The sequence below is a fragment of the Anguilla anguilla genome, chromosome 3, assembly GCF_013347855.1.
Source record: "Anguilla anguilla isolate fAngAng1 chromosome 3, fAngAng1.pri, whole genome shotgun sequence".
In the NCBI taxonomy this organism is placed as follows: Eukaryota; Metazoa; Chordata; class Actinopteri; order Anguilliformes; family Anguillidae; genus Anguilla; species Anguilla anguilla.
This window is the reverse complement of record NC_049203.1, coordinates 26,032,380-26,050,999: the sequence shown is the minus strand read 5'-3', so window position 1 is coordinate 26,050,999 and position 18,620 is coordinate 26,032,380. Positions and strand designations below refer to the sequence as shown.

General features: G+C 44.4%; 1 protein-coding gene across 1 annotated transcript; it reads left to right on the top strand.

The window, feature by feature from the left end:
- Nucleotides 1-3,495: 3,495 nt before the first annotated feature.
- On the top strand, nt 3,496-10,158 carry LOC118222712. Its single transcript, XM_035408492.1, has 4 exons — nt 3,496-4,684; nt 7,487-7,641; nt 9,473-9,590; nt 10,132-10,158. Exons 1-4 carry the CDS (start codon nt 3,656-3,658, stop codon nt 10,156-10,158), a joined length of 1,329 nt encoding a protein of 442 aa, XP_035264383.1. The 5' UTR covers nt 3,496-3,655.
- Nucleotides 10,159-18,620: the final 8,462 nt, after the last annotated feature.

Sequence of the window (18,620 nt, the reverse complement as noted above, 5' to 3'; positions counted from 1 at the left end):
AGTGTCGGGTTTGGCTGCACCCTTGTGTTCTTTATGTATCATTATCAATCATTATAAATCACTTTTATCAATAAACAAAATGAATTACATGCAACATGGTTATTATCGTAAAATAAATTTAAGAGAAGTACAGAAAAAAACATTGTAAACTAAAATAAAAATAAAAACGAAAGCCAAAAAAACTAAATTAAAACTACTGCTCTTAAAACTAAATAAAGCTAAAATGGAATTGAAATCAAAAGCTAGTTAATAATTCAAGGTTATTCATGGGTGGGTTAATCCTAACATTGGATTTTAGGATTAACGAGTGTGTTTACGAGGTTCTAAGTAACAAACATTCCCTCGTTAAGTGGGTTTCTCAAAAACACTATCCTTAGATAGACTCTTAAGAGGAAATTAACAAAAAGCTTCTTTGCTAAGCATATTCCTGCTAAAGCATGAGTAGTGGATTAATTCAAGTTATGAGTTTGTACTCATTTTTAGCCAGTCAACACTGAAAAATAAAGTTCTCAAAACGTGAGAATGCATTGTGTTGTAATTACACTATTACCATTTTGATTCTGAGTGTCATTTTGAACTAAATACATGAATATTAAAACAAAAGATTCCACAAATAATTGGTTAAATAATTAAAGAAAATTTATTTCTCAATGCCTGCTCATTTCATCGTTATCCATTCAAGAGCCCGAATGGCCCCATAAATTGGCATGCGGCAAAGTAGTGTGTGGCGCGTGCATTCAGTCCAGTCATGGAGAGAAAGAAGACAAGGAAGTCATCATTCACAAATGAGGAAATCCTCATCCTGCTGGATGAAACTGAACATCACACAGATGTGCTTTTTTTTGCGAGTCTGCCATCAAAACAAAAAGCCAAATTTGTAATTAAATTGCTGCAAAGCTCAGTGTTTCTAGCAAGTGGCAAAGGACTGGGGTTGAGGTGTACAAAAAGTGACATGATTACTCCAGTCAAGCTAAGAAGAGGGGAGTGAGGTGGGCGAAGGAAAGAGTGACTAGTGGTAGCACCAGCGCTGTGGCTCCCCTGACCCCAGAGGAAGAGTGAGCCCTGGCAATAATGGGACCAACAGCCACTGAGGGCATACCTGGAGGTATTGATTGTGGGAATTAAACATTCCAAACATCCCTTGTCTCACCTTTCCCAGACAATAGTGCCTGCTCTCCTCACCCCTCGGACCCTCTCAAGTTAGACCCTAACAAACTGGCAGAGGCAGTTTCAGAGGCCCTCCATTTCAATGCCAATGTTATGCCCTCTGTGTGGTGGTGTCGACGAACTGCATATCCGAAACGCTTTGCAAATTCGAAAAACACAAGCACATTAACGGAAAACACAAATGCAAAAATCACAACACAAATGAAAAAGCCACAACATAACGGAAGTGAGCAACAACGGATGTTGACAATGAAACGGGCCGACTATTATTGCCGGCGGACTACTATTGCCTACACATGTGGAAGAGGAAAGTTTATGCCCGTTTAAAAGTAAGTGAAATGTTGTTCGCTAGCTAACTATGATTACTATCGCTATGTGATTGTCACAAATGAGAAATGTTGTTCAGTGTCTTTATATTTTCATATTTATGTACTCTGCCATCTAATCTTAGGCTATTATGAAGCTAGCTATACACTAACCTTAGCAATACGTCATTTAGCTGAAGTTAGTCAATCAGATGAATGTAACCTAAGATGTACCCTTGTATGGAGACATAGCGATATTAGGCTAACGTTACAGTGAAAGTACAGTTGTAATCAACAGGGCAGCATGAGCCTAATGCCATGATGAACAAACAAGGTTTAAGCAGTGTCCAGTGCAAAAGAGGTTATGGTTGATGACAATTGGTTTCAATAGGTAGATTTAAGCTGACTTTGTATGTTTAGCACACAGCTGCATTTACTGTGATTTTATTGTGATTTCCTCTGCATAGGTCACCAAAATGCTGTCTATACATGTCTCTGAAATGCAAAAATGTTCACCCACTTCACTCTAAAGGCTAACATTGTTCAGGATTCTCTACTTGGCCATGGCGATGTGGTACAGGATGCAAAGCACATTGATAAACAATACATTAATCTTATCATTGTCCCCTTTCGATCATGTTAAGTCAATAGAGGCCTACGTAGTGTTATATGTGCTATACCATTCATATTTAGTGGTTCCGGTGACTAGACACCCCCTAGAAAGGTCCGTCCACTCCTACATTCTGGGCGCTAGCCTAATGATACTTCATTTGTTTTATTATATATTACAATTTATTGTCCTTTATGTGGATTCAACCTGCATTCTGAAATGGCATTCTGCAGTTTGTGTGGTGAGAACATCAAATTCTTGTATGATGCCGATAAGCCTTGCACAAGTGAAGGTAACGTTTCAAAGATGACTTATTTTTTAATTAGGGTTAGGCTCTCCACATTCTATACTGTATGAGTATAGATCAGAATACTGGATGAATGAACAACAGGATTATCAGTGATCTATGCACTGTCTTAATGATATTTGCTTGGACTCCGTTTGTTGCAGGAAGCACAGGAAAAAGTGCACTGGCTTCATTCCGGAATTTCCGGAGTTTAAAAGAGAAGGAGAGACAATCATGTTTCAAAAAGAAAAAAGCCACTGAAAGAAAAACATGTAAGGTAACTTCTCTTTGCTGATATAGGCTAATAATTTTTCTGGTAGTCCATTCTGTCATGTATTTGTAGTGTGTCAATGAACCTGTTCGCAGTAGCCTACCTCTATGTTTCTCTGTAGATTTCAGTAGGCATCATGCAGATGGTGAATGGAGTGCTGAAACCTGTCAGAGGAATGGTACTACCCATTGTAGTGCAACCAGGGTTGGATGCAGAGCAATTGTGCAAAGCTGCTGAAAAAAAAGAAGGATTTTAACAAAAATTTACAAGGTGGTCCCTACCTTCTGCTCTACCCTGATGGTACGAAGATAACTAATATACCAGGGACAGAAATAGCCTTCTCTCTGCAACACTACAAGGAGGCAGTGAGTGTACATCACAGTGTACATTTGTACAAATGAAGATGACCAGCTAAGACCATCTTGGACCATTTAAGATGAGCTTAAACCAGTTGTTACATCAGTGAGCCGAGAAGAAAGGGGGTCCTTATATTTTCATACTTCTGTAATCTACCATCTAGGCTATTGGGCCATCATTTGAAAACTGGTGTTCCATACATGTCAGACTAAATGTAATTGTGGTAAGGTGGGCGTGGTTTTTGCGTTGGCTGCAGAGAGAGAGTGGGCGGGGCGGCTCTCGGAACTCTGCGCCACGGCTGTTGGGGTTTATTAATCAGCACGGATAGTTAATTGTTTGATTGATTGACAATGTGCTGATTACCTCGACAGTGAGCCTGGACGTTTAAAAGCGGCTTGACAGAGAGAGAAGAGAGAGAACTGGAGGAGGAAGAAGAGCTGACGGGCAGTCAGCCGTGAATTGTAACATACCTTGTGTATTGTGTATTGCGTATTGCGAACAGAAAGCCGCGTGGCGGCCGGAAAATAAAAAGACGCAGTCGCGTCCTGAAAAAGAACTTGTCTCTCTCTCATCTCTCAAACGAGCGGTAGCACTCAGTTTGCTACAGTGGTGGCCCGTACGGGGAGACGGCAGGAAGAGAGAGAGAGAGAAGGTCAGAGATGGACCCAAACCGGAGCGAGACGGCGCAGCCTCTCGTAGCGCTGGCGAGGATGCTGGAGGGGATGGCCCAGATGCAGGAGCGGCAGGCGGCCGTACACGCAGAGCAGATGGAGGCTCTGCGTGCACAAGCCTCCCTCCAGACCCAGGCGCTGCGACAGCTGGCTGCCGCCGGGGAAACCAGCTCCCGGGACCCGCCGTCCCGATCCCCTCTCCGGATCCACATACCAAAAATGACCGCCGAAGATGACATCCAGGCCTTCGTGGAAAGTTTTGAGGTGGCAGCGGAGGCGTGTCAGTGGCCCCACGAGGAGTGGGTTGTACACCTCCTGCCCCTTTTAACTGGGGAAGCCCAGCAGGCGGCGCATGGACTGCCGCCCGGAGCCCGGGCGGATTACAAGATTGTGAAGAGGGCGATCCTGGACCGACTGGGCTGCAGCACGGAGGATTACCGGCGCCGGTTCCGGACGGCGAAACTGGTGGCGGAGGACCGTCCCTTCGCATACGCCCAAAGGCTAACCCACATGGCCCGGCGTTGGCTGCAACCAGAGACCCGGTCCGCCGGGGGCGTGGTGGAGCAGGTTATACTGGAACAGTTCCTGGAAGGGTTGCCGGAGGGAACGGCCAATTGGGTGCGCTGCCATCGCCCGACCAACCTAGAGGGGGCGGTTACCCTGGCGGAAGACCACCTAGTGCTATACCCCAGCGCCCAGCAGCAAGCGCGGCCGGAACCGGCGCCTAGGAGGAGACCCCCTCCTCGTGCTGGCCCCTTCCCTGTCCCCCGGGCTCTGCCCCCTCCCTTGCCTCAAACTAATCCCCCCTTTTTTCCGATTCCCTCTCCAGGTCCAGGCTCAGTGGCGGGGGGCTCCGGCTCGCAGAGGGCGCCTCAGACGCTCGGACCGGGGTGTTGGCGGTGCGGACAGCTGGGTCACCTGCGCCGCGATTGTCCACTTATGGAAGTGGGGCAGGTGGTCCGGGTGGTCGGGCCGCCCACTTCCGCTCCCGATCAGGAGGGAGCGTACTGCATCCCGGTAAGGGTGCAAGGGAGTGAACACCGGGCGCTGTTGGATTCAGGGGCTATGCAGTCCCTGATCCAGCAAAACCTGGTTCGAACCGAGGCATTGGTAAAGGCACCCTGGGTTTCCATTCGGTGTGTGCATGGAGATGTGCACAAGTATCCGGTAGTACCCGTGGAAATTTGTTACCAGGGAAAAACGCATATGGTGAAGGCTGCGGTTAGCTCCCGGCTTGCGCATCCCCTAATCTTGGGTACTGATTGGGCGGGGTTTAGGGAGATCTCTAGAAACATACTGGGGTTGCGATCACGACCGATAGGGAAGTGTGACGTGTGTGCTGTTGACGGTGGTGACGCAGGGCCGTCCGACACGGCCGGGGCGGGGAGGGACCCAGGCGAGCCTCCGGTTGAGACTCCCCGGGGTCCTGTATTCCAACCCGCGGAGGATTTCCCACTCGAGCAGTCTCGGGACGACACCTTACGCTTTGCCTATGACTAAGTGATGCGGATTGATGGTCAGCAGGTGCGCCCCGATGCAGTACTCTCTCACCCTTATTTTTCTATTATTAGGGACAGGTTGTATCGAGTGTGTCGTGACGCTCAGACCGGTGAAGAAACGACCCAGTTGTTGGTACCCAGAAACCGCCGGGAAATGGTTTTCCAGGCGGCTCATTACAACCCCATGGCGGGGCACTTAGGGTATGATAAATCACTACACCGAATAATGGCTCGGTTTTACTGGCCGGGCATTTGGGCGGACGTACGTCGGTGGTGTGCGTCCTGTCCCGAATGTCAATTAGTGAACCCCCCGGCCACCCCAAAAGCGCCGTTGCGCCCACTACCCTTAATAGAGGTTCCCTTTGACCGAATTGCTATGGACCTCATCGGGCCATTTGAACGGAGCACCCAGGGATACCGTTTCGTGTTGGTCTTGGTGGATTATGCGACCCGGTATCCCGAAGCAGTGCCGTTGCGCAATATTTCAGCTAAGAGTGTTGCGCAAGCTCTGTTTCAAATTATCTCCCGGGTCGGAATCCCGAAAGAGATTCTGACTGATCAGGGCACTTCGTTTATGTCACGTACACTAAATGAGCTATACGGATTACTGGGCGTCCGCTCTATTAGAACCAGTGTATACCATCCCCAAACAGATGGGCTTGTGGAGCGGTTTAATAGAACTCTGAAGTCCATGATTCGAAAGTTCATTCACGACGATAGCCGAAATTGGGATAAGTGGTTAGTCCCTCTATTATTTGCAGTGCGGGAGGTTCCCCAGGCCTCCACGGGATTTTCTCCCTTTGAACTGTTATTCGGTAGAAAACCTCGGGGAATATTGGACCTAGTTAAAGAAAGCTGGGAGGACGGTCCAAGCCCCAGCAAAAATGAGTTGCAATACGTTATGGACCTGCGAGCAAAACTCCATACACTGGGTCGGTTGTCACGGGAGAATTTTCTCGAGGCTCAGGAACGTCAGCAGAGGCACTACAATAGAGGGACGAAACTACGTCAATTCTCGCCGGGAGATAAAGTCCTGGTATTACTTCCAACCTCCAGTACAAAATTACTCGCCAAGTGGCAAGGGCCCTTCGTGGTCACACGACGAGTTGGGGAGGTTGACTATGAGGTGGAGCGTGCTGATAGAGAGGGAGCGAAACAGATTTATCACCTCAATTTATTAAAAGCCTGGAAAGAGGTGGTGGCTGTTTCTCTGGTAACGGTGGATCAGGAGAGGGACGAGCTGGGGCCGGAGGTAGTAAATTCAATCAATCAGACCCCACCCCTTTCAGATAGCCACCTCTCGCCAAGTCAGAGAGCAGACCTTGCCATGTTGCAAAAACGGTTTGCGGATGTGTTTTCTCCCCTACCAGGACGCACGAACCTCATACACCACCATATCGACACCCCCCCGGGAGTAACGGTACGTTCCCGCCCCTATAGACTGCCGGAGCACAAAAAGAAATTGGTGCAGGCAGAAATAAAGGTCATGCTGGAGTTGGGTGTAATAGAGGAGTCCCACAGTGCCTGGAATAGCCCCATCGTGCTGGTAAGTAAGCCGGATGGCTCTATTCGGTTCTGTGTGGATTATAGGAAAGTGAATGCTGTGTCACATTTTGATGCCTATCCTATGCCTAGGGTCGACGAACTCCTGGATCGGCTGGGCACGGCTCGTTTTTTCTCGACACTGGATCTGACTAAGGGCTATTGGCAGATTCCCTTGTCTGCAAAGTCCAAAGAGAAATCGGCTTTCTCCGCTCCGGACGGTTTGTACCAATTCCGAACACTTCCGTTTGGGTTATTCGGGGCCCCAGCCACCTTCCAGCGCCTGATGGATCGGCTGCTGTGTCCGCATGCTGCGTATGCTGCTGCCTATCTGGATGATGTTATCATCCACAGTAGCAGCTGGGCACAGCATATGCGGCATGTGGGGGCGGTGCTCGAGTCCTTGAGGCAGGCGGGGCTCACGGCTAACCCAAAGAAGTGTGCGATTGGCCGAGCGGAGGTACGGTATTTGGGGTACCACTTGGGAAGTGGACAGGTGCGACCTCTGGTGGATAAAACCGCGGCGATTGCGACCTGTCCACGACCCAAGACGAAAAAAGAGGTAAGGAGGTTCTTGGGGTTGGCCGGCTACTATAGACGGTTTATTCCGGCGTTTTCACAGCTGACCAGCCCCTTGACTGATTTAACTCGCAAAGGTGCCTCAGATCCGGTCCAGTGGACGGAGCCGTGCCAGCGAGCGTTTGAGAGGGTAAAGGAAGCCCTCTGCGGGGAGCCGCTCTTGTTCACCCCTAATTTCTCTCTTCCTTTTATCCTGCAGACCGACGCATCGGACAGAGGGCTGGGGGCTGTTTTGACCCAGCAGGTGGAGGGAGTCGACCGCCCGGTGCTGTACCTCAGCCGCAAACTATCCCAGCGGGAGGCGAGGTACAGCACGGTAGAAAAGGAGTGCCTCGCCATCCGGTGGGCGGTCGGGTCCCTGCGCTACTATCTGCTGGGTCGCCCATTCACCCTCTGTTCGGACCACGCTCCCCTCCAATGGCTCCACCGCATGAAGGATACCAACCCGCGAATCACCCGGTGGTATCTGGCTCTACAACCCTTTAATTTTAAGGTGGTTCATAGGCCGGGGGCGCAGATGGTGGTGGCGGACTTCCTCTCTCGCCCCGAAGGGGGTGGGGAGGGGGGGTCGGTCATCGGCCGGATGGCTCCCCGGCCTAAGTCGGGCGGTGGGGGTATGTGGTAAGGTGGGCGTGGTTTTTGCGTTGGCTGCAGAGAGAGAGTGGGCGGGGCGGCTCTCGGAACTCTGCGCCACGGCTGTTGGGGTTTATTAATCAGCACGGATAGTTAATTGTTTGATTGATTGACAATGTGCTGATTACCTCGACAGTGAGCCTGGACGTTTAAAAGCGGCTCGACAGAGAGAGAAGAGAGAGAACTGGAGGAGGAAGAAGAGCTGACGGGCAGTCAGCCGTGAATTGTAACATACCTTGTGTATTGTGTATTGCGTATTGCGAACAGAAAGCCGCGTGGCGGCCGGAAAATAAAAAGACGCAGTCGCGTCCTGAAAAAGAACTTGTCTCTCTCTCATCTCTCAAACGAGCGGTAGCACTCAGTTTGCTACAGTAATGTTCCTTTGCACTTGGTTCAATGATGGATTGACAGTGGGCTAGCCTAGCCTACACGCCAGGCCTGCTAGCCCTTGCTTGAACGTGTTTAAAAATACACAACATTTGCATAGAACGATCTTTACAGTTAATCTACTTTCGCTGTTATATTAGCCTAATATCGCTATGTCTCCATACACGGGTACAGCTTAGGTTACATTCATCTGATTGACTAACATTAGCTAAATGACGTATTGCTAAGGTTAGTGTATAGCTAGCTTCATAATAGCCTAAGATTAGATGGCAGAGTACATAAATATAAAAAAAATATAAAGACACTGAACAACATTTCTCATTTGTGACAATCACATAGCGATAGTAATCATAGTTAGCTAGCGAACAACGTTTCACTTCTCAAACGGGCAAGATTTTTCCTCTTCCACATGTGTAAACAATAATAGTCCACCGGCAATAATAGTTGGCACGTTTTATTGTCAACATCCGTGGTTGCTCACGTCCGTTATGTTGTGGCTTTTGCATTTGTGTTGTGATTTTTGCATTTGTGTTTTCCATTAATGCGCTTGCGTTTTTCGAATTTGCAAAGTGCTTTGGATATGCAGTTCGTTCGACATGTCGTTTTGGATACGCAGTTCGTTCGACACATCTTGGCCACCATGCCTCTGAACAAGATAAGCAATTCCTACAATTGTATAGCATGCTTGGTGCATTATTACATATAACTTGTATTCTAACATACTTTTCTATGCATGCAGATACTGTGCGTTTTGACCATTTGTCATAATACATTGAAATACATTACATAATTGAGTGAAGTGTTTGTCTTATTGTGCAATGAGCCTACATAATAGAGCAGTGTTAACCCTACCTTTAGCTTGTTTGTGATCATGGAACCTTATTTCCTATAATACCACCTAGCTTAAAATATGAAATTTAAGATTGAAGCTCCAAGTTTTGATCCATGTGGCATCTGAACAATTGTAGAGTGTAAGGTGATGACTGCAAATGGCTTGCACAAAACTTTGAGAGAAAAGGAAACCAGTCAAATTTATGAGAGAACACAAACTTACTGAAGCACAGAGCCAGTTTATATAATTTGAAAAAACACTGATAATTAATTGCCCTCTGGATTCAACTGCTGCCTGGTGCTAAACATCACACCTATGCCTGGTTATTGGCAGTGGTACCATGTCCTGTTCCTCTTGCTCCTCTGGGTCCTCCATATTTGGCATGGGTGCTTTGGCCTTCATCACCATAGTGTGGAGCATTGCGGTGACCACAATTACAGCACAGCTCCTGGTAAGGGAGAACCTGAGGCCCCTTAGAGTATTTGTGGACATAACGGAAGTGTATTTTCTCCACTACATTCCAGGCCTCTGCATGTACAGTGCTGTGAAAAAATATTTGCCCCCTTCCTGATTTCCTCTATTATTGCATATTTATCACATTGAATGGTTTCAGGTCTTCATTCAATATTTGACAGAGGGAACATGAGTAAATGCAAAACACACTTTAAAAATTATTATTTAATTTATTTAATGAAAAAAGTTAGCAAGGAAGTCAATGGAACCATGAATATTTCTTCCTGTGTTCTTGGAAACCTGATGTATGTGTGGCAATGGCGCAGGTTGTAACTGAATGCATAGCCTTAGACGCAGCAGCCACACTGACACTATGGCCCACCCCGGTCGTCTGCAGGTACCCTCCTGTGGCATAGTACTGCAGTACTGTTAGGAGCTGGTTGGGGCAAAGTTGCAGCGAGTAGTTCTTTCCAAATCTACCTCTATGAGATTCATTAAAAAGAAATGATTTTGGCTCTTGGTAGCCTGTATCTTTCCAGGATGGCTTCATCTATGAAGTGGTCTAGTGGATTAAAGTTGACCCTGATTGCAGAATTTAGCCTGTTTTCCACAATTCAGAGATGGCAGTGGTTTGCCCTTATTTATGCATGTATTTAATGTAGTTAAAACAAATAGTATATTTTATATTAATATATAATAAAATTAATATGATAATTATATTGATAAACCTTTGTTAACATGGGGTCTGTAACTACTTTGAGAATGAGGACCAATGTTTTGACTATGCCTCGATTTATGATCGATTTATTCAGATTTTTGTCTCATGATGGCCTGCTTTGCTGTCATTGAAGCTTATTTGGTCCTCATGTTAAAAGACATCAACAGGCACCAAATACAAATTCTACACCTTGAATCAAATCTAGACCTTTTGTTAGCTTTCTTATGGTTGACTATGATGCAAGGACTCACAGCAGGTACATTTGCGCCCCTAAAGCTGATGGTTCTACACTTTCACCTCATATTCATTGTTTTATTTCAAGCACAATTTACCAGAGTAAAGAACCAAAACAACAAAATTTGTGTTACTGTCCCTATTTGCATTTAACTGTATGTTTATGTTTTAGTCTTCAGTATTAGGCAAACCAGCACAGTATTGAAAATGCATTAACTTATTTTACAGTTCAGCCTTGCCCTGTTTGTTTGGAATGGAACATTGATGAACACAGCCTTCCACAGCCACAGTTCATTGATTGTATTTTGCATATGGTAGGCAGTCTCAGCCCCTCAGTTAACTTCCTCAAGGACTTTTTTCCAATAAATGTCGATTGTATGGCTTCTGAAGCTCAATTGATGAATTCATTGTTAAAACATTACCTCACATAACCTGCTCAGAGAGTTTGGATGCTTCACTGGGACATGAAGCCTTTGCATTGTAAAGGTAGAATTAAATAAATAAATCACTGTCACTGAATTTCTTGTCTGTGCTGTCTCAATAAAATTGGTGACAAAAAATACCAGTTGTTTCTGTTGAAAAGCCGGTGTTGAGAAAAATGCTATCAGTCAATTTAATTTTGCCACTTCGGTTCTAGCAGTACATTTGCCCTATTATCTTAACTGTGGCTCCTCTCAGAACTTTAGAAAATCAAAAAAGCAGCATTTAAGTAGTACTGTCACAATACAAGAGCCCCCCCCCCCCCACCCCATACATCCTCCCACTTCTAATACACCCAAGAAACAACCTGGGAAAAATCTGTGTTTGCTGTTGGTGTGAAAGGGTCAACCCGCGTTATCTGACCGCAGGTCCACGACCCTGCTCATGTCCTGGGATGTGCATGGCTTTGGTGTGAAAGGGGGAACACGGGTTACTCTAGGCAGCACGGTTAGTTGGCCGACCCTCAATCTTGTCATGTGTTGTACTGGCCCAAATTTACTGAATCGGTGCTCCAAGTCTTATAACAGTCCTCATGCAGATATGATGTTCCTAAGCTATTATATAAATGATGAGAACTGCATTCTTGAATACGTATATTAGAACCAAACTCCTCAGGAATTATTTTCATTTCCACTTGCAAGATTTACAGCTAGAGTCATGCAAGAAAATGATTTCTCAGTTGTCAATGTAACATGTAATGTTACAAAGCATTTGCAAGATGTGGAGCACATCATTGGACTGTCGATTCAGGAGTTTAAATGCTGGGTTAAGCCAGCGCAAAGGCAAACTACATCGTATCCGCTAGCCAGCTGTCTACCGAGCTGTATTCGCAAGAAGTGTGAAAGGGTACAGAGGTAAACTTGTGGACCGGGGTCTTGTGTGAACGAGGACACGGTACTTACCCGTGACCGTAGTGTGGTGTGAATGCGTCAATCCGTGTTCAATATCCTGTGTCAACCCTGGGTTTTCTGTGTGAAATCGGTATAAGAACTGAAGTTGTTGACATGAACATCCCTAATGTCATTCAGTCAGATCTTCATTTTACTTGATAAAAATTCACTTTTGGACAAGAAACATGGACCAGCCCACGGAGACATTGGGCCTCATTCTCAAAACTGTTCTTCTTACTTTTACAAAAAAAAGAAGAAGTGGGATTCATAAAACATGTGCAGACTTTCAATTTTGTGCATATACCGGATGTACCAGATGATGAATGACAATTGCTCATAAATTGGCTGTGCGTGCCTTTTAATGTTGATTCACATAAGGAAAACCTTAGCAGTCCCACAGAAGGCATGTTGACGTCAGGGTCGTGTGCAAAAATCGGAAATTTATCGCTCTCTGCAAACATATCCACATGGTCCCTAAAGACACGTTCTTTCTCCGCAAAGCACGATTAGCCAAGTAATCCAAAGTGTTGATTTTGGCTGGGCGGTTGTGGGTCTTTTTATGTCATATGCCAATCATCATTCACTTTTTATCAATAAACAAAATTTATTGCATGTGTTCCCAATGAGGTTATTATTGTAAACGTAAACTAAGACAAAACTAGGTGTGAAAAAACATTTTTGTAAATGGAACTAAAAATGAACATGAGCAAAAACTAAAATAAACTAGCAACCCCATTCTTAAAAGTAAACTGACATTTAATTAAAAACTGAAAACTAAATAAAAATAAAAACTAGTGAAAATGTCAAGGTTTTTCAGATAGGCAAGTTAATGTAGTTAAAATCAATAGGCTATTTAATATTGTAATGTAACAATATTAATACAATATCTGCATTGATAAACATTTTGTTGTTAATATGAGGTCTGTAACTACTTAAATTGACTTTGCGTAGATAATAAAGCATTTTACTAGAAACATCTTCGGTGTATATGCACCTGAACTCATACATTTTGACCATACCAAAGAACGATGAAAAAAACGATGAATGCTGAAATGTCCGTGAAAACATTCATAAGCACAGTTACCAAATTGAATTGTACTCATGTTTCATGAATGAGAGCCTTTGTATGTATATTGAGCCTAACTGTTGTTGTCTTCATCTTTTTCAAAAGAGTTTCTTTTGCCTTAGGGAGAAAACACTGGTTTCAGCTCTGGCATTGAATGTTTATTAGGAGTACTGCCATTGCTTTTGGTATTTTCAAGGCCATTATGATTGTAGGGGTATGTTCCAGAATGCTGGCAAATCCCAAATGGTAAATACGTACCCGTCCCCTTGCCTGTGGCAAAATGCAATCTACCGTCAGAAAAAATATCCAACAATGGTTGATTTTCATTCAGTTCAATGTAAAGAGAAATCCGAACTTCAGAGGAAGGCCGCTGCCTTTTTAATGCAGGCCTAAAGCCTTACATATCCTTATTTAATGCAATATCCCTCTTTCATCAAGGCCACCGCATTGTGCAAGTTCGTCTTTCATCATAGTGCACATTTTGTGCGTGGTTCAACATCCCGGTCCTAAAGGTCACTTTGACTAATGCAGTGGAGTGAACGGTCACATAATGAAACAGAAACAGACTCTGTTCCTCACTTGTTTAAAGGTCAAGCGCTGCATATTTCTGCTTACACATTAGAAGGGTGCGGGGACACGTGAGAGAAGGGTCGGGGGCCACACCAGTCCTTAGGGTTGGCTTGTAGCTCCAGCCTTGTTGTTTGTGATCCCGTGTGCAGCCCAGTGGATTTTTTCTGAAATCCAGCCCTCATAAATTTATAATCCCCCCCTCCCCGAACGCACGCACGCACGCACACACACACACACACACACACTGCCTTTCTTTCCAAGGCCTCTGTTCATCTGTCTGGACCCAGAATGATGATCCAAGATGAATCGGCTGCCAGGCTCTTGTCCAGGCCTGTGTACAGCCAAAGACTGCAGACCTGACAGGTGTGTTGACGGGGCAGTCAGCAGTCCCAGATATTCACGCTCTCTCTTTCCCACTTGCTACCTCTCTCTCTATATACCCTCTTTATCCATCGCTCTTCTTCCCTTTCTATACATTTCCCTCTATCTTTCTGTCTCACTACCTTTCCCCCAGTCTTTTTGCCTCTTGCTCTTTCTCCATTTCCACTCCTTACTCATCTCTTTCTTCATCACCCCATCTCTGTGAAGCTGGAGCTATTTTCCGCTGGTGATGAGGGGGTGGAGACCTGGTTTCTATGGAGCCATCAGAAACATTGTTTCTGCAGCATGCTTCTGCTTAAAAAAAAGAAAAATATAAAGGGTGGGGTGGGGTTGGGGCAATGGGGTGGTTGAGAATAACAAAAATTGGAAAAATAAATAAGTAAAAAAAGATTATTTATTAAAAAAGGGAGCATGCATATTAAATTGTGGGGGTCCCCTGGAAACCAACAAAGGAAGTCATTTGCATTCTAAACAGCCTGGTTGTTCAATTAAATCAATTTTTAAAATCTGCTTCTCTGTGTTGGTCTCAGATGACACACATTTAATTGGATTTTAAATTAACTGTGTTGCTTATAATCAATATTTATCATGTTCTTTGAAACTGACTTAGTCTTATAATGTTATAATGATAAGTTCCACATTGACGGCCTTGTGCATCCATATATGGTAAACGCAGAGATCTCAAATGTTTTCGCTATTGATTTAGTAACCTTATCAGCATACAGAGTTTGCAAATGAATGCATGGAAGTAAAAGATACAGGGAGAGGGAGGGGAAAAGGGGGAGAGAGGGAGAAACAGAGAGATAGAACCTGTCCTAGAAAATTAAGTCAGGACCTGAACTCCTAACAGCCAAAGCACACTTGGACTTGTGTCCCTGGAGATAGACCCCATTGTTTCTGGAGGCCTGATTCCACCTCCAGATACTTCCTGCACTCCGCTTTTGCCTCCAAAAGATGAGATGAGGTCACAATAAGATGAGGTCACACAATGTCCAATGACCACATCATTTGTGTCACAACTATTAAAAAGCTACTGCCATTTACTGGTGACACCAATCAATACAGTGGCTTCGGAAAGAATTCAAACCCCTTCCCTTTTTCTACATTTTGTAACGCTACAGCCTTATTAGAAAATGGATTAAATTCATATTTATTTTCATAAGTCTATACACAATATCCCATAATGACGAAGCAAAAACAAGTTTAGAAATTTTTGCAATTTTATTAAAAATAAAAAAAACTGAAATATCACATTTACATAAGTATTCAGACTCTTTACACAGTACTTTGAGGCACCTTTGGCAGCAATTACAGTCTCGAGTCTTCTTAGGTATGACGCTACAAGCTTGGCACACCTGTATTTGGGGTATTTCTCCCATTCTTCTCTGCATTCTCTCTCAGGCTCTGTTAGGCTGGATGGGGAGCGTTGCTACATAGCCATTTCCAGGTCGCTCCAGAGATATTCAATCGGGTTCAAGTTCGGGCTCTGGCTGGGCCACTCAAGGACATTCACAGACTTGTCCCGAAGCCATTCCTGCATTGTCTTGGCTGTGTGCTTAGAGTTGTTGTCCTGTTGGAAGGTGAACCGTCACCCCAGTCTGAGGTCCTGAGTGGCACAGGTTTTCATCAAGGATTTCTCTGTACTTTGATCTGTTCATGTATCCCTCAATCCTGACTAGTCTCCCAGTACCTGCCGCTGAAAAACATCCCCACAGCATGATGCTGCCACCACCATGCTTCACTGTAGGGATGGTATTGGCCAGGTGATGAGTGGTGCCTGGTTTCCTCCAGACGTGACGCTTGGCATTGTGGCCAAAGAGTTCAATTTTGGTTTCAGCAGACCAGAGAATCTTGTTTCTCATGATCTGAGAGTCCTTCAGGTGTCTTTTGGCAAACTCCAAGCAGGCTACCATGCGCCTTTTACTGAGGAGTGACTTCCGTCTGGCCGCTGTATCATAACGTTCTGATTGGTGGAGTGCTGCAGAGATGGTTGTCCTTCTGGAAGGATCATCCATCTCCACAGAGGAACTCTGGAGCTCTGTCAGAGTGGCCATTGGGTTCTTGGTCACCTCCCTGACCAAGGCCCTTCTCCCCCGATTGCTCAGTTTGGCCGAGCAGCCAGAGTAATGGTGGTTCTAAACTTCTTTCATTTAAGAATGATGGAGGCCACTCTGTTCTTCAGGACCTTCAATGCTGCAGAAATTTTTTGTATCCCTCCCCAGATCTGTACCTCGACATAATCCTGTCTCGGAGGTCTACGGCAATTCCTTTGACTTCATGGCTTGGTTTTTGATCTGACATGCATTGTCAACTGTGGGACCTTATATAGACAAGTGTGTGCCTTTCCAAATCATGTCCAATCAATTTAATTTACCACAGGTGGACTCCAATCAAGTTGTAGAAACATCTCAAGTATGATCATTGGAAACAGGATGCATCTGAGCTCAATTTTGAGTGATTTTTGAGCAAAGGGTCTGAATACTTATGCAAATGTAATATTTCAGCTTTTTATTTTTTAATAAATTTGCAAAAATTTCTAAAAACTTGGGGTATTGTGTGTAGATTGATGAGAATAAAAATGAATTTAATCAACTTCAGAATAAGGCTGACTGCACTGTGAATAGCCAACACAGTTCAAATGAGTAACATATAAAACCGAAAGCTTTCCATTAAATAAATAAATAAATAATAACACAATACAGTAGTTGCTGATTGGAATTACAGTAAAAAATGAATGAGGCACTGAACTCACACTAAATTGTGGTTTCTGTTTGTGCTTGGTAGGTTGTATGAACCATAAAATTCTGCAGTCACTTTGAAATGAAGTGAATGAGCGTCACTCTTCCGTGGCATTGCTTCCACATGGTCAGGTTTGAGGCTCCAGAGATGCCTGTTAAATCCAGGTCATTGGCACAATTCTGCAAAAAAAAAAAAAAAAAAGACATGGATCTCAACACAAACCCAACCCATGAACCTTAGTGGTTTTGCTGCCAATGAGGGCACTGACTGACATGCTGTACATAATAACAATGTCACCAAAGCCCCCTATTGAAAGAAATGACAAATAGAGAAGAAAAAAGTAAATGGGGGATTATGACTTTGTGACACTAGAAGTGCAGATACAGCATAGTATTATTTTGCCAACAAATAGCTGTTGATTGATAAATTATATTTTTTTAATAGGTGTGCCAATTATATGTTCTTGATATCCATCTGCCATTACTGGGAAAGAACTCATGGCCTGCAAAGAAACAATTAATCAATTTTGCAAATGAATCTACTTTTTAAATATCGCTTCAACTAATGGGTACATTTACATGGTTTGCAAAATGTGAACCGTCAAAGTTCAAAACAATTACAAAGTATATGAGTTAGGAACATTTAATTCCTGAAAACAGAGATGGCTTTGGTGATGAGTCACACCAATTGCCTCTCCTGAATGAGAAACAAGTACAGTCAGAGGTGATTCAGCACACTACTTCGCTCATTATTTATTAGAAAACACAGCAATATGTTGATCTCCACTTCATTAGGAAAAAAAGGACTTTGCCTTGCCCTGAGACTTTCAGGCTAATTTCTGAAGGATCCTAATGCTCCAAGTTTTTGTACAGTCTCTTAGACATAGCTGAATTTTTAGGAAAACTCCCAGATCTACAGAAATTCATAGTATTATAGGAGTTGAAAAACCTGTCTATATACTTAATGGCTTTTCATTTCCATCTGTGTTACCTATGCACATTAGATGAGGAGTTTGTAATCAGTTTTTCAGTGTTGATCTAAATGAATATTGATATAAAAACCAACAAGAAGCATTCATGAGTGGACAAGAATGGGCTTTTCCCAGGCTATACACACTTACTGAACAAAATCATACATTTGATTGGCTATAATACCTGATGTGCTTTGATGCTAGAAGCCCACATTGCATTGTCCTCGATTAGCCTTGCCCATGCTACTGTGTGTAGGAAATAGATGCTTATGTAAACTTTCACAGAGTGTATGTACTGTGTGCAGTATATTACAGTGTGCACCTCCCCTACAGCACCCCAAAACAGAGGGAGGACTGAAAATAGAGGGATAAGAATAATGCACATGGAGAGACAGGTGCACAAAAGATGAAATGACACCATTTGCTGAATCTTTGCATTTGCGTATGAGCTCCGTTTTATCCTAAAAGCCTATTAGCCTTCACTTCCTGTGCTCTCTTTAACAGTGAGTCCCAGTGCACTGCCAATATTTCCCCCCAGGGGGTCCCATCCAAAGAACAAGGCCTCAATCCCACAGCAAATCACAGACACAACCCACCATCTCCCCCAGCCCCCACCCTCCTCCTCCCATTCCCTATGCCTCACTCTACCGAAAAGCCTGCTTTGGAACTACCGCCTCTCCTATGTAAACAGGGGTTTACCACAGCCTTCATTTGCCAACTGTCTCATTCTGAGGTGCACCCGCACAGCCAACACGTTAATTAACCAATCCTACTCTGCTCTGTCACAAAACAGCAGGTCGCCCACAGTCATATACAATCATCTCTTCACCGGTTCCTCCGTCCTCTCGATCTCACTTTGTCAGAAAAGCAATTGAAGTCTCCACTGAAAGTGTGTTTTTTTTTTTTTTAAAGAGATCATTGTTGTGCTTCTCTCAGAAGAAGAAAAGCACAGTTCCTCCATTTCAAATGATTCCATGTTG